This window comes from Gymnoscopelus microlampas (genome assembly GCF_963454915.1).
Source record: "Gymnoscopelus microlampas genome assembly, chromosome: 16".
Classification (NCBI taxonomy): Eukaryota; Metazoa; Chordata; class Actinopteri; order Myctophiformes; family Myctophidae; genus Gymnoscopelus; species Gymnoscopelus microlampas.
This window is the reverse complement of record NC_139953.1, coordinates 20,801,281-20,818,377: the sequence shown is the minus strand read 5'-3', so window position 1 is coordinate 20,818,377 and position 17,097 is coordinate 20,801,281. Positions and strand designations below refer to the sequence as shown.

At 42.5% G+C, this 17,097-nt stretch overlaps 1 protein-coding gene across 3 annotated transcripts in view; it reads left to right on the top strand.

Annotated features, from left to right (window-relative positions):
• wasf1 (WASP family member 1) overlaps nt 1-16,833 on the top strand; it is an 88,892-nt gene extending 72,059 nt beyond the window's left edge. For 2 of the 3 annotated variants that reach the window (XM_084081806.1, XM_084081805.1), the window contains 5 exons: nt 5,725-5,781; nt 8,287-8,450; nt 9,094-9,270; nt 11,692-12,290; nt 14,009-16,833. In XM_084081806.1, the coding sequence (XP_083937932.1) occupies nt 5,725-5,781; nt 8,287-8,450; nt 9,094-9,270; nt 11,692-12,290; nt 14,009-14,166 (1,155 nt within the window). In that variant the 3' untranslated portion in view covers nt 14,167-16,833. The remainder of the gene's footprint in view (nt 1-5,724; nt 5,782-8,286; nt 8,451-9,093; nt 9,271-11,691; nt 12,291-14,008) is intronic. The other variant, XM_084081807.1, reaches the window with a different exon arrangement.
• Nucleotides 16,834-17,097: the final 264 nt, after the last annotated feature.

The following is a 17,097-nucleotide window of genomic DNA, read 5'->3' as shown; positions in this document are numbered from 1 at the left end:
CACAAGCAGGGACGTCACGGGCTCTCAGAAGGTGGGAGGGGATGGACTTTCGGTGGACGTGGACTATACCCCATACTTTACACTTTGGCTATTCAAAAATAGCAGATATACAAGCTCATAGCACGGCACCGAGTGCCGCGCTATGAGCTTGTAGATCTGCTATTTTTGAAAAAGCGTGAAAAACATTTGTAACTGTCAAATGTAAACAAATTCTGTATTTTCAAATTTTGTTAGTTTTTTTCGTGTTTTGGTTACTTTATTTCGGTGTTAGGGTTAGGTTATTTAATTCGTATTTTTGCCTGATTTTACCGATTTATTATCAAAAAACATTTTTTTTTTTTTTTTTTCAAAAAGTGGGGGGTATGAAATCACGGATCTGTGAGAGTGAGGGTGTTGCGTCGTACGCACAGTGAATGGCCGTGACGCCCCTGGTCACAAGAATTGTTTATCCTCTTTCACATTCATGAGAATCTGTGTTCTCATGCTGTCGATGTCAATTCGATTTGCATTGTAACAATGACTACACGTGTATCAGCTGCACAGCTAGATGCTGGGTTAAGCTGCAGAATCGTGGATGGCTGCATTGATTTTTGCCATTCCTTGCACTGCGCTTGATTGCAGCCTGCCTCCGTTTGCTAGCTTTCTACTTCCTATTTCCCTTATGGCATGAACACACAAGCACATTTTGTTATTCCCACCAGGCTACATGATAATTCCAAATATTATGATAATTCGGCCCACGCGCATTACATTGACTGCAGAGGAACTTTTTTCCGCCAGCCAAAATGTGTGCTGTAGTGTAGAGGTTAATATGTGTGTAGTAATTCTCAGATGATGACCTTACTGTAATTACCCTCATCTGAAAACAGAAGCCACAGATAATTACTGTACAAAGTGTGTACAACACAAACCTATTAGATGGAGCAACACAGTAATAATAATGTGTGTTGCAGTATTAGGGGCTGCTGTGTTATCATCAGCCCCAGGGTGGTCTGGCACTACTGGGCCTCAATGGGGCTCCCAGGGGTTTTACAACACTGCACCATAGCCTCCGGACTTCTGCTGAGTCTGTCACATTTTTTATACAGTATACACACACACACACACACACACACACACACACACACACACACACACACACACACACACACACACACACACACACACACACACACCAGAGCACATTCATTCACTTTCATGATTTCACAAACACACAGAACCATACACCAAAACAAAAACTACAAGCATACAGTACATGCTCCACTATTTATCATGTACACACACAGACAAGTCCACATAAATACATAACTATGACACCAGTACTACTCGCACAAATGCACACACTCACACTCACTCATAGAGCTTACACAGCAGGATCCATTCAGATGAGAGATGAATACCACACACGCACACGCACGCACGCGCGCGCGCACACACACACATACATACATACATACATACACACACACACACACACACACACACACACACACACACACACACACACACACACACACACACACACACACACACACACACACACACACACACACACACACACACACACACACAGAGAGCCCCCCTGGAATTAGCTACATTTATAACAGCAGACACTTACATTACATACACACAGACACTCTTTCTTTCTGTATTTGTTGGTCTGTGCCTCTCTCATTCTGTAACAACCACAACCACTTTTTACTCCACTACAATGTTGTATATTATATTTTGACAGCTTTAATTTCTACATACACCCACTACATACATACATTAAGCCCAATTTTACGATACTTGGGCTTCAAAAGTTTGACAAATTATGAACGTCTTTTGTATATTTCGATGCCAATACCTTTTCTCTCTTACTCAAGTAAAATGTTGCTGACTTTTAGTTGTACTTACTATTTTACTTAAGTAAGAAAAATCCGAATACTTCTTCCACCACTGCCCCCCCCCCCCACACACACACACACACACACACACTCACACATACACGCCCCATTCCGTCTAACCTCTCGTCCCGTGCTTTTTGACGCACAGTGGCTCCACAACAGCGAAACACTGTTGTCACATTCACCTTATACAGCCTAATAAAGTTCATTGTGCTCTGTGGATTACACAATAAAGTCCTCAGTGTTAACTTAATGCTGAGAGTTACAAATGGATAAATTAACACTTTTAGCACAGGATTTTACTGTCTAGCAGGCTTGGGAGAATAGTGGCGTCATGACATGCCTCTTTAGTTGCATGTCATTCTTTTCTGTATCTTCATGATCAACAACACACAACTGCCATAAGATAAGCCACAACAGAATTCTGTTCAGTAGCATCAATCATATCTAATATATTATAATCATTTCGGTTTGAATTCATGCTCTGCTAAGCCTCCCAGCAGGCTCCAATATTGTTGGTGTTTTTTTGCTAGTTCACATTGGCAGTGTGCAAACATAATTGGAAGACTGTGATGACAGAGGTGTGTGTGTGTGTGTGTGTGTGTGTGTGTGTGTGTGTGTGTGTGTGTGTGTGTGTGTGTGTGTGTGTGTGTGTGTGTGTGTGTGTGTGTGTGTGTGTGTGTGTGTGTGTGTGTTTAATTTTAATCAATTTAGAAACGCAGGGGGTGACAAGAAGTTGAAATGTTGCGTGCGTGATTTTGTGTTGAGTGGCTGTGTGTACTGTAAAGGCGTTAGTCCAACTATTCGATTTAATCAAATATAAAACAAAAAAAAAGTTGAAGTGTCCCTGAGCAAGACACTTAACCCTGATTTGCTCCCCAGGTGCCGTATTAATGGCATCTACTGCTCCTAATAGTTAGGATGGGTAAATGCCGAAAACAAATTCCAGGCATGTGTAAATGTACAAATACCTGGAAAATACCCCAACAACAACTAAAGGGAACACAATTATCATTATTACTATGATTATTACTCATACTGTAACTCGTCACAGCGCGATGTGTTCTGAACTTGTAGATCGGTCATATACGGTATAAATCAGGCTTTATTGTTATTCTGTGAGCCAGATGGATGGGGAGATGGCTTGTACTGTGAGGAGGCGGCCACAATGTGCATCAGCTGACAAAATAACATGTCTGTATTAACTGCCAACATTCACGGTTATATAATTCTGAAGAAAAGACAATTTTCTAATTCACTGGGGGCGTTTTGATGTGTGTGATTAATTCACACGAAAATATATATTTTCGAACAGTTTGTTTTTCACCGTGAATAAAGGCATCAGCCTGTATTAAAAGAGGCATCAACTATATGAATAGTTTTGAGTGCATCTTCAAATTTCATATTGTTTAATTGTCACATCCCTTTGGCTTGTAAAGACCTTAACAATAAAAAGTCCTATCAATAAAGACTGATTTAAAACCGCTTTATTGGTAGTAAAACAACTTTTTTTTAAATTATTATTTATGACTAGCCTCGTTCCCAGCCTTACCCATCTGCGAAGAGAAAAGCCTGGTCACTACCTAAAGCAGAGAGTGTCTATAGGGGCAGGACTGCCGTCGTACGTGTTTCCCCCGGAAACTATCTTTTTCAACCAATCACAACATTCGTTTCGTTCGCGGAGAATGTTAGCAGATTTGTAAAGCGTCGACGTAATTTTCTGGGGGCGGTACTTCCTCCAAATTCCGGTACTTCCGTTTAGACACTCAACCGGCTTGGTCTTGCCCAGCGTGATTTATGACAATATTTCACAAAATCAAGCTCACTGATTGGGTGGACCTGGATGCCAAATGGGTGGGTCTAGTGTGGGCCTGTCCATGGACGTGCCCCTGTTCCCCACTGAAAATAATTTAAGTTACAGTGGTCTCAGGGGAGATGGTTTGTGTCACATGCTCTGTTTGAGGAGCCTTTCATTCCAGCCAAGAAAACTCTACAGCAGACAAACATACACAGTACACACACATAAACACAATCTGCATCAATTGTAGCACCTACTAACAGGAATGGGATTGATAAGGGGATCCGTGTTGATGTGATGGTTTGAGTCTGAGAAAATAGGCTCATATGTGTTTGAGTTATTGAATTGTCTAGAACAAGGGTCTTCAACAGGGGGTCCGGGGGGTCCTTAAATTTACTACACTCACAGTTTTGTGATAGGAACTTTTTTTTACATTACCACTTGAACCCAAGCATCCCTATTCTACTCCCGTGGGGCGGGGATCATGAAAAGATCATGTGTAAACAAACCAACAAAAAACATTAATTTACACAACTCTGATGATATTGCTGTCAAACAAGTCTATGAAGCATCTATGAAATCTATGAAAAAGTTTAATCTGCCACACAATTCTATACAATATGTAGCGTGGGTCTCTGCTTCATCTCTCTCTTGAGTCTTAGCTATGGGTTTCTTGGCCTGAAAAACGTTGAAGACCCCTGGTCTAGAATATGTCACGCAAACTTTGACACACATTGTGTTATACGCATGCAGTACATGATCTTGGAATCATCAACACTAAACCTACCTGTTTGTCCTTTTTGACATAAACTTAATAGAAATGGTACACACATTGCATTGTTATCATCAGTACTGTATACTTTACTTGCTGTTCATATAGCATTATTTTCAGTCCAGAAAAGAAAAGAATAGTTATCGTCTTCGTCTAGAATGTTTTATGGCTACGTACTACAGTAAAATACTGAGTGTTGTTTTTAACTTTAATGAACCCTTTCAGAGTTAAACTAACACTCAGGATTTTTCACTGTGTATGCGCAAACTGTTTTAGCTGCTGATGTTTAGTTGGACTGTGATATATAAATTGTATATATGACTCTGTCGTGTTTTGTTTAGCATCCTATGTTGTTCTTGTTCTACCACCTCACCCGGTGCTGTTTGATGTCACTCCCAACACTTGTGTTTGGCATGCCGTGTGTTCTGCTGTGTATTGCACACTCACAGTAACATCCTCTTGTGTTAATTTAAGTTAACTCTGAGAGTGTTAAACACTATAGGAGTTGATTAACACTGGATTGGACTGTGTTGGAATGTTTGTTTCTCCAGTGTCTAGAAAGATGCCTTTGTAGTGTGTCCTCCTCTTCCAGTGTCTTCTCAATACCTGTACCGATGTTTCCTTTCCTTTCTATGTGTTTGCTTTCCTTTCTGTGTGTGTGTGCGTTCGTGTGTGCGTGTGTGTGTGTGTGTGTGTGTATGTATGTATCGGAGCTTGGGCTGTTGTTGTTGTACGTCTGTGTGTGTTTTAACCACCAAAAATCTTCCAAAATGTCCTCAATTTGACATAAAGAGCTAAACATATCCGATCCACAAGCTCACAACGTGCCGCATTGCGAGGTGTTGTGAGCTTGTAGATCGGTTATTTTCTCTGGTTCTGAAATGGGGCTTAAGTGGTTAAATGAAATGTTTGCGCTAGACCGTGTCCGGTGTCCTGCCGAGCATTGTGACGTTGTGACGTCCCCCCCAGCTGTGCATGCTGTCATTTTTCTGTGTAACAGCACTTTTTCCCCCATTGTCCCTCACACACACATGAGTGCACACACACACACACACACACACACACACACACACACACACACACACACACACACACACACACACACACACACACACACACACACACACACACACACATCCACGACCCTGTGTTTTGTCCTTGTTGGCTGTGAGCTGTAAGCCCACACTGTGCCCTGTTAATTTTGTGCCCACCGGTGCTTCTCTTGTGCTTTTTTTGTTTTTGTTTTCTTGTTTTTGTTCTTGTAGTTACAGGACCCACGCATGTATGATCAGGTCTATAGGTACTTAGACCTTCCAGGGCAGGTATGTGAAAACTCTAGCGATTTATCTACCAAAAAAAAAAAAAGAAGCAAAACAATTACTGTACCTGTGTATGATTTCTGATGTGTGTGAATTCAAGGTTTCATGTTTTTGCTAGGGGCTGGGACAGGGAATGTGTTTGACAACTAGACTAATGTGTGATATATTCTGTCTAAAAAAGAAGAAACTCCCGTACACGGTCTTCAAATGCAAATACAAAGTTTTAATGGGAACCAACGTTTCGGTCTGTTTAAACCCCTTCACCCTTAGAAAGATAGCCTGATGAAGGTCTAAACAGACCGAAACGTTGTTTCCCATTAAAACTTTTTATTTGCATTTGAAGACAGTGTGCGTGACTTTAGTCTTTTTTTAGTGCGGTTGGGCCCCTGTTTGGTCTTCTCCTACGCACCTGTCGCCTTTTGTAGGTGTGCAAGAGACTTGCTTTTTATTGATATATTCTGGCTAAAACCCAGCATTGTTCTGCTGAGTAAAGGGTTCATCCACACCAAGACTGATAACTGTTACGTTAACTGTAGCAATAATGATGTGAGCGTCCACACACTCCACACTGATGACAGCGTCATGTAAACATGTTGAATCTGAGTGATGTGATGAACGTGACGCCCTGTTACATTCGGGTGGATTTTGAACAGCTGTCACAGTGTCCCAATGATATTGTTCCCTAATGTCATTGTTGCCATGTTGTGGTGGGGACTCCATCTACCATCTACTGTATTGTTGTTGTCGGGCAGAAACTTCTTATCTTCATATTCTGACTTTTTGTATTTTTTTCTTAAATTAACGCACTACTTGATCATACTACAGCGTCACACAAAAGCATCTAAGGTTGCAGATCTATAAGCTCATTTTGAGCTTGTCGGTCTGCTACTTTTGCGATTTTTTAAAATTTGAATCCTGAAAAGTAACAGTTTTGGACATGAGGTTTCCACCCGACAAAGAAAAAAAAACGACTTAAACCCCTGTAGTCATAGGCTAATGTCCTCCCCAGAATATGGACGCTGGGGTTCAAGTGGTTAAAAGAGAACAGAGTCCGCACACTGACTGGACTACCACCTTGGTGGTAATCCAAAAATCCAAAACGCTGTTGGAGCTGGATCCAGTGGGTGGACCTCACTGTTCTCTTTTAATATTGTCTCTGCTCAGCACCGAGCCTTTTAACTTTGGCTGTGCGTGCTTGTACTTGTTTGTTTAAAATGATTTTCCCAACAAATTGTCTATTGTTATCATGATAGTCATTCTTGGTGTGTGGGTGGCCCTCTACAGAAGAGCATGGTTGACTAAAGTATGTAGTATTGTGACTACAGTATTTCATTTGGTATTGTACATGGTCTAGCAGTCTTCCCTGTTCCCAGAGTTATGTGTGTGTGTTGGGGGAGAGACTTTCCTGTGTAGCTAGATATTATGCTCTTTCAACAGCAGTGTTGATTTCTCTCTTCAAAGGCCTTGCGCTGTAAATATTCCATACAGCCTCGTCTAAAATGCACACAAAGAAAAACTTAAGAGGAAGTTGTCACTATGACAACAGCTATGCTGTGCAAAATCAAGACTATTATACTGAAAGAGGAGATCCTCGGTTAACCTTGTGCAGTAGTGTTTCCCAAACGTAGGGTCGTGACCCATTTTTTGGGTTGCGCACCCTTCTTGATGGGTTGCAAGTAAATATCCTTTTTTTGTTTATTTGTTTTCAAGAACAAAAAATGTTTTCAAAAGATTTCCAGAAAAGAAAATCTGAACCCTTACTTAGGGCACGGTCAAACTGCACTTTTATTTTACCTATGGGGCGGAATCTGCCAATGCTTTGTCGGGTTAGGTTCACTCGAATCCACACATTTACATTGACAAAGCATTGGCAGATTCCGCCCCAGAGGTAAAATAAAAGTGCGGTGGGGCCTTGCCCTTAAATCAGATTTCCCAGATATGTCAAAACCTTAAAAAAAGGTGTTGAGAGCTTGTAGATTGGCAATTTTCATTCATTTTTAATTAGGGCTTAAGTGAATGTATTTTTTTACAGTTCGCGCTAAAAAGGTTGGGGAACCCCTTGACTACAGGATGGTTGTGAAACACCTGTTTCTTGCCTGCCATTTCTTGTTTTCCAACACAGAAAAATCCTGAACTTTGAGTTAATATATCAGAGATAAATGAACACTCTGGATTTCACTGTGTGCCTCTAAACCTTAAACCTTCTGTGTCCCTCCTGTCTGACCTTAATGGCAAACAATAGGCAGATTATTTTATTATTGACATTTATGTCATAGTAGAGGATACAGCCACTAATCTGAACTGTTTTCTCTCCTCTCCCTCTCACTTCACGTCTTTCGCTCTCTTCCTCCCAACACCACACATTCTCTGCTCGTTCTTTTATTTGTTTGCTTACCTCGCCCGCCCCCCTCGCGCTCTATTTATATTTATTTTTCAAATTGTTTCTCCATCACATCCTACACCATCTCTGCTGCAATCCTATCACCTTCCCAATTGGACCTGTTAAAGCTGAAGGCCATAGAGCGTCCTCAGGAGCCAGAGAAGATACCTCGAGCGCCCCACGACCGCAAGAAGGAGTGGCAGAAACTGGCGCTGGGGGCGGAGCTAGCCCAGGACGAACCCGACGACAAACACGAGGAGGCTAACGGCTCCGCCACCTACCACGACAACAGGTGTGTGTGTGTTTCAACAGTGGTTCTCAAAACATTTTCACGTCAAGGAGCCCTGGATTCATATGTATTAGGTCGCGGACCCCTATCTGAAAAGATTTTATGCCAGCCGGTTCAATGTTACAAATGATTTCAATTTCTTTCTAGATTTTTCAAAAATAGCAGATCTAAAAGCTCGGCTATTTTCGAATAGCCAAAGTATTAAAAAAATAGTGTTAAAGTTGTTAAACTGATTTTGATTGTATATTAACTCATTTTGCTGGGGCACCCCCTGGAACCCCCTCAGTGACCCCTAGGGGTCCCCACTTTGAGAACCACTGTTTTTCACCATGTTTGTCTTTGGTCAGCGAAGACTCTCAATCAAACATGAATTAAAGACATGAATTAAAGGCACCCCAGCATCCGTATTCTGGGGAAAACCTTTGCAGAAAATAGCAGCTCACAACATTGAGAGCTTGTTGATCGGCTATTTTCAGCGAGGATATTTATTTAATGTAGAGAGAAAACGGAAAATAAACTAGTATAGAGCCCTGAGGGACTCCGCTCAACAACGTATGGGGTTTTAAGTGATTAAGGAGCATGAGGAAGACCACCAAAACAAAGAGGAAAAAACTAATGAAATAAGTGAAATGGTTTGTTGGCTCAGGGCGCCGCTGTACATGGAGCATTTGGACGGGCCCTTCTCGCTGGCGGCGCTGCCCTACACCCAGATGAACGAGCTGCTCAACCGCACCGGGGACAGAATGTACTCCCGACCGCACGACCCCCCGCCACCACCACCCATGCACTCCCTGGGAGAAATCAAACCACCCTCTATGATCAGGTGGGACACCCCAGCCCCCTCCCCCCGCACACACACACACACACACACACACACACACACACACACACACACACACACACACACACACACACACACACACACACACACACACACACACACACACACACACACACACACACACACACACACACACACACATTATACCCTGTAGTGTGGTTTTTACATTGGACGATCATAGTGTAACATGGCATTTTTTTAATGGTTTTTACATTGGACGACATAGCGTAGCATGGCATGTTTTTATGTTTTTTACATTGGACGGCATAGCGTAGCATGGCATTTTTAAAATGTTTTTTACATTGGACGACATAGCGTAGCATGGCATGTTTTTATGTTTTTTACATTGGACGACATAGCGTAGCTGTAATTTCAACAGTGATGGTAAATCAGCAGTTAATCTCGCCCAGCTGGTACTCCCATCATGTTAAACAAACACATTCTGTTTTCTGTTCTGACCGGGAGTCTAACTGACATAACTGACTTATGCATATACAGTACACAGTCTCACACATACACTGTACAGTACATACATACAGTAATGTGTAATCCCATCAGATGTTGGTTGTTGTAGGGCTACTATAGATTATTCTGTCAGTTAATTTTGCCATTGTCGCATTGTAAGCTTGTAGATCAGTCGGTCAACGGTGAGGTCTTCCTATTACGTTAGAGTGTATTGTTGCAAAGACACACAAAGGGCTGCAGCTCCGCTCTCTGTTCTAGGATTTTCTGCTCTGTTGGAGCGGGGTGCAAAAAAAAAAAAGACACACAAAAAAAAAAGAAAGGTGAAGAAGGTGCAATGGATGGATGGGTGAATGGATTGATGTCTTGTAGAGAGGTGAGAGGGAGAGAGGGAGAAGCTGAGGGGTGAATCAATAAAGTGTTACGGCCAGCGAGGGTATCAGAGGTCATTTTGTGTCTCTTTGTTGGTCAGAAGGGATGGAGAGATCAGTAGGGACAGCCAGGCTGTGAAATGTGTCATTGATTTATAGGGGTGCAGCAGTTAATGGAACCAATTGATTTAAATGATTATGAAAATATATAAATATTTGATTAATAATATATCTCTATTTTGGGCATGTCATTGTTCCAAAAATGACAAAAATAGTGAACATAGTAGATCTGTAAGCTCACAATGCATCACAATGCGACACGTTGTGAGCTTGGAGATGTCCTATTTACATTCTTTGTTTTTGTTATCAATTATTTGTATTCATCATATCAGCAATATAACAGCAGTACAATTATGCCAGTGTCCATATATGCATCATGAATAATACAAAAAGAAACAAAAACAAGATACATATACATACAAGACATACCTATTTACGTTCTTTTTGAACAAAGTATAAAATAATAGGGCTTAAGTGGTTATTCGATTCATTGATATACACTGTACAGCAGGGGTCTTCAATAGGGGGTCCTCAGAGTTACTACAGGGGGTCCGCCAAATCTTTGTGTGATATGATTATTTTTTTTACCTTAACCACTTGAACCCTAGCATCCCTTTTCTGAAGAGAACTTTAGCCAAAAATAGCAGATCTACAAGCTCACAACGCCTCGCAGCGCGTTGTGAGCTATTTTTGGCAAAGAGGTATACGTAGGTGTAGAGGGAAAAAAGGGCAGACCAAGTAAACAAAAAAAGTTTAATCTAAAACACAATTTTATGCAATATGTAGTGGAGGTCCCTGCTTCGTCTCTCTCTCAGCTAGGGGATCCTTGGCCTGAAAACGTTGAAGACCCCTGCTGTACAGTGTTTAATGTGTAGAAGAATATTTAATTAAGATATCTAAAAAACTCACTTCTCAATTATTCGATTGACATGCTGTAATCTTTTGTTGTGTCCTCTCGCCCATATCATGTCTACACATCTATTATAATACACTTTGTTTATTAGTCATAAATCATTTTACCACTGTGCCTCATAGGCTTGATAGAGGTGGTTGCTGCGGGTTTGCTTGGCGGCGCGCCTGGGACAGTTTTTCTCGCTGCGAAAAGACAATGGATTGTGAATTTGTCCGTCTTGGTGTTTAGCGATGGCCTGTGCATGAGCACATTCTCCCACGCAGCCCTCAGAACGCTGGGGAAACAGCCTGAAAACAGCCTGAAGGAACGGTCAGCCACTGATGACACTCCATCCAAAACAATTACCAGCTGAGGCCAGGAGTGTTGCCAAGTCTACTTAGTATAAGCTTGTTGTGGCTTGTAAATATATATATTTTTGGGGGGCTTGTTTCTAAAGTGTAGTTGCTTATTTGGGCTTGCTTCAGTTTAACCACTTTAAACCTATATACAGTACATCGGCTATTTGATAATAGCTGATTGTTTCGAAAATGGCAGATCCACAAGCTTGTTGATTTCCCTTATTTTTGACAAATGTTCTCTCTCTCTCTCTCTTTCTAGCTCCAGTTCAGGCTTCTCAGACAGCAGGCCTCAGTCTCCGGCCCGGACGGGGGGTCTCAACTCCAACACCCCTCCACCTCCGCCGCCACCCCTCCCACCTCCGCCTCCCCCCTTACCCTCCGGTGGCGGCGGGCCGGGGGGCCTGCGGGGCACCCCCCCTCCCCCCATCCCCCCGCTGCCCGTCCAGCAGCAGCAGCACGCCCCGGCCATCCCGCCTCCCCCCGCCCCGCTCCAGATCGCCCCCGGCGTCCTCCACCCGGCCCCGCCCCCCGTGGCCCCTCCCCTCCACTCCTCCCCGGCCCGCCTCCAGCAGGACAAAGGCGGCCCGCCGCATCCGGGCTCCGGCTCCTCCCAGTTGGACGGCTCCATCCTGCCGCCGCCGCCCCCGCCGCCCCCCTTGCCGTTCCCCGGAGCGCGGAGCTCCTCCCCTTGTCCGTCGGGGCCTCCGCCGATCCCGTCCTTCCCCTCGGCGGCGGCCATGTCGTCCGCGTCGCCGCACCACGGCCACGAGCCGGGACACAGCAAGAGGCACCACCCGGGCACCCTGCTGCCGCCCATCAGCGACGCGCGCAGCGTGCTGCTGGAGGCCATCCGAAAAGGTGGGTGGCAGTGTTGATTTTGGGATTGTAGATATTTTAATATTATACTTTTACTCCACTACAATTATTTGAAAACTTTAGTTACTAGTTACTTTGTAGATTTTGATTATTATTACAAAACACACATTAACCATTTCGGCCATTTGATATTTCGGCCAATAGCAAATCTGCAAGCTAGAGTACTTTCTACTTTTGGTACTTTAAGTACATTTTGATACTAATGCTTTTGTACTTTTACTTAAGTACATTTTTAATTCCGGAGTATTTCTACAATGCAGTATTGATACTTTTACTTAGGCAAAATATGTGAATACTTTTTCCACCACTGGTTAAATGTAGTGACATGTATCTCTGCAACAACCTGGGGCGTTGTACAGTGCCATGCTGCCAGTGTTATCAGCATATATAAGACGTATAGTTTGTCTGAACTGTTCTAAAAATGGATTGATTGTTTTTTTCAGGCAGACAGATAGAGCAAGAGAAGCTGTTATGTATTATTTTATGAGCGAGTCCAAGGTTAACTTCCACTGTGTTTTCCAGCTGTGGAAAATGTATGGACGACGAAGTCGAACCATGACTAAAAATGTTGTTGTTTTTCCATGTCAAGAAGTTTGTAAATAAAACAGTTTTAGAGGAGAAAGTACATAGTTAAGCTGGGGCAGCATGTAGATGTGGCATTTTGATGATAGCTTTGAGTTATCCAAAACAACAGTTGGACGGGTTGAATCAGCATTTTAAATGACAAAGCACCACATAAACATAGAGACCAGCACAGAAATTGCACTGCAGCACATGGAACAGTGCTGGAATTTGCTCAGCATTTTTTTCCCTTTTTTTTTATCGTCGCTGTCAGGCAGAAACCTCCTATCTCCATGTTTCAACTTTTTATGTTTTTTCGAAAATGAATGCACAAAAGTAGTAAATAATTACTGATCTACAAGCTCGCAACAGGTCACGATGTGACGTGTTGTGAGCTTGTAGATTGGTTATTTTCACTTATTCAATTACAAATAATAGTAAATAATAAAAAAAAGGAATGGTTTTGGACATACAAGGTTTCCACCCGACAGTGATGCAGTTTTTTGTCGCTTTTGCCAAAAGAACAGAACTCTCTCTCTCTCTCTTTATTCTCTCCTCCTCCTACTCACTGTATCACTCTACCTCTCTCCCAATGGCACATCTCTTTCCGTCTCTAAAACCTTGCGTCTCCCTGATCTTTTATAACCATGCCCCCAACACACACACACACACACACACAGTCTACACCCCCTCCCCCTTCCTACTCCCCCAACCCCTCCTCGCTCCCTCTCGTTCCATTTTTATTTCCTCTCCTCTCCTCTGCCCCTCCCCCTTGCCCTGTGTGTGTGTGTGTGTGTGTGTGTGTGTGTGTGTGTGTGTGTGTGTGTGTGTGTGTGTGTGTGTGTGTGTGTGTGTGTGTGTGTGTGTGTGTGTGTGTGTGTGTGTGTGTGTGTGTACGTGTGTGTGTATGTGTATTACTATACTTGGGAGGGTCAAATGTCCCCCCAAGTACAGTAGAATTTGAGAAATTGGCTCACGGTGAGCCAATTAGGGTTTGGCTCACGTTGTGAGCTTGTAGATGTGCTATTTTTGGTTTTAGAGTTTTAAAAATTGCATTAATAAAATCACTGTCCTAAAATGTTGATGTCCTCACAAGTATAGTTATAAAAATGCTTGTGTGTGTGTGTTGTCCCCGCCAGGCATCCAACTGCGGAAGGTGGAGGAGCAGCGGGAACAGGAAGCCAAGCACGAGCGCGTGGGCAACGACGTTGCCACCATCCTGTCGCGACGCATCGCCGTCGAGTACTCCGACTCCGAGGACGAGTCCGAGTTCGACGAGGGAGACTGGATGGAGTGATGAGGACAGAGGAGAGAGAGAGAGAGAGAGAGAGAGGGGAGGGATTGTGTGTGTGTGTGGGGGGGTTGCAGAGGCGAGACGCGTTGGGAAAGCCCCCCAAGTGCACTCCCACTCACCTCCCACAAGAGCCTCTCACACTACTGTTTCTCAACGTGGGTTTCGGGGACCACCAGGGGTCCAAATTGGACCCTCGCGGGCCTGTAACTCTGAGAGTGTACAAATTCTCTCGTTCACAAATTCTCGTGCATTAATTCTCTCGTTCTTTCTTGTACAAATTCTCTCGTTCCACAAATGGAACCAAATGGACCCGGTTCCATTTGTACACTCTCAGAGTTAAATTGATACTGAATTTTACAATGTAGATAGGGGTTCCCAGAGATTTTGCTTTCAATTGTATCATTATTATCAAATGGAGGTCCGTCTCATAATGCATATCCAACTGGGGGGGTTCTTGAAATAAAAATGTGTGAGAATCACTGAACTGAAGTGGGACCCTCAGTCTACACTGTAAAATCCTCAGTGCCTGTTTAACTCAGAGAGTGAACCAAATGGACCCCTCAGTGTCCATTTGAACTGCTGGCGGTTCCCGGAAGTGACGTTGAGAACTAATGAAGGAGACGAAGGCCTCCTCCTGCGCATCATCATCATTTTCCTCCATCTCTCGCTCTCTTTCTCTCTCTCTCTCTACCCCACTTGGTGTTCTTCTGTGGTCCCAGTGTTGGAGGGAAGTCTCTGCGTCGACTTGTCCGTCTCGCTGTTTATTTTTTGTATTCATTCATCTTTTTACATCACCACACACAAACCTTGAGTTCTTTCTACCAGCTTTTGTTTTTTATTATAAAATCTCCCGTGTGCAGTTGTTAAACATGAATATAACCCACGTTTTTTTTTCTTTACTTTTAACAACATCAACAAAAAAAAGACATGAAGAACCACTTCTCTTCTCAGCAATGTTGTGTGTCAATGTAAAAAAGAAAAAAAGAATAAGTGGCACGTTGCATCTATCTTAAGTTCCCCTGTACAATTTTGCCACCTTGTGGGTGAAAGTGGTATTGAATGGATGCTGTTTTATTTTTGTGTCTTTCCTTTACCTTTTTTTCCCCCTCCTACTGAATATGCAGTTTTAAAGGGCCAGTAGTTGCCAATAACAACCACTTCAAGACTGGTTATGCACATCGGCTGTATGTTGATTCTGCTGGGTCGTCTTTGTTTTTAGTTTTTAGTTTTTCATTTTGTTTAGTTTTTTTGTCTACAGGACTTATTTTCACCACTTCAGAACTAACGATTGTGATGATACTGTATGTCGTGATGATTGTTGTAAGACTGTGGTGAAAATGAAGAGAGGGAAAGTTTGTGGTCTTGTGGTCAAGTGTCTGCACCATCCATTCACCTGCACTAATCTATGCCCCAGGGAAATGTATGCCAAGAGATTGAGGGAAAAGTTGTTTTCCTTCTGTGGGTCCCTAAAGACCAACCGAAGCTCATTTTGACATTAAGGGGTAATGTCAAAATAAACCTTATTGAGCCATTGGTTTGCGTATATTCGCGCTACCTTCCTCTCCCCGTGTCCGTATGGCCATAACAAGTAGTCTCTTGTGGGATAGATAGATAGTATACACTATGTCCAGCACGGTCTTCGGTCTCTTTGGCAAATATACAGTATGCTGTGGGAAAGAAAGGATATGGGAAATAGAAGTTCGAATTAGAGCCTGGCCGATATATCGGCCATTATTTCACTTTTTTGGCGACATCGGTGTCGGAAATTATACAGCTGATGTGTCCTAATCATTATAAGTTAACATTTTCAAACATTTTCAAAGATAGAAGGTTAGCTATTTTCAATAGGGCTTGAGTGGTTATTTGTGTTTATTTTTATTTATTTGTTTGTTATAAGTTACATTTTCAAAATAGAAACTTTGAATCGGAAGTTTTTCAAATTGATTTGAAACTTTTTGCAATTTTTGACAAAAATATCGGTTGAAATATCGGTAATCAGTGGTCCAGGACCCTCCAAAATCAGGATCAGCAACGGACTCACAAATTCGGTCGGGCTCTAGTTTTCTAGATCAGTGGTTTGAATACATTAATGTGGTGCTGAAAGGCCTGTGGATCAATGCAGTGTCCAGCCGACTCCAGGTACAAATCACTTCATTCTACTGAAGGCAGCTTATCCCACAGATACCCTGGACTCTTTTTTTTCCTGTCTGGCTAGCGAGAAGAAGCCTTACCTCGTTGGGTTCTAGAGCAGTTTACGGTTACCCTGAAGAATTTAAAAGGCCATGGTTTGTCTACATGTGTAATGCCACCTTTTTTGAGGCCTCAGAAGAAAGAAGGATTCGTTTATGCCTTTCTTTGACTCCTAATTGAAGATGTCTGCCGTCCTTATATTTCATTTGTTTGTTATTTCTTCTACTTGCCTTATTGTTCGTACAAAAAAAACGTATTGTTGAGTTGATGAATGTATCGTGCTGTTACTACTTACTTGCCTGCGCTTGTATGGATTAGCTGTTTCTATGTTTGGGGACAAATGGGGAGGGGGTGGAATAAAGGAACCCTGGTTTAAAAAGAAAGAAAAAAGAAGAAGAAAAGATCAATACTGTATACCATGTAACTTATGTAACTGTTGACTGTAACAGTTTGCTTGAATTAATAAAATCTAATGTTATGTTTCAGCCTTAGTTGTTATGGAATTTGCCTTTGATTGCCCCTTCCAAGCCTACAGTATGCAGAGAATGGTGTATTTTCAACAACAAAAGTGTTGACGTGTGTTGTTGAGTTTTTGTCATGGTTGAAAACATATTTTTTTGTCAAGCAACATGTCACATAACACTTTTTCTGGATAAGGGTCCACTTGAACATATTGAAAGTGCTCACGGCCCTTGTTTGTTTATTTTAATGCTCTATCAATCGATTGTGTTCTGGCTTGGATCA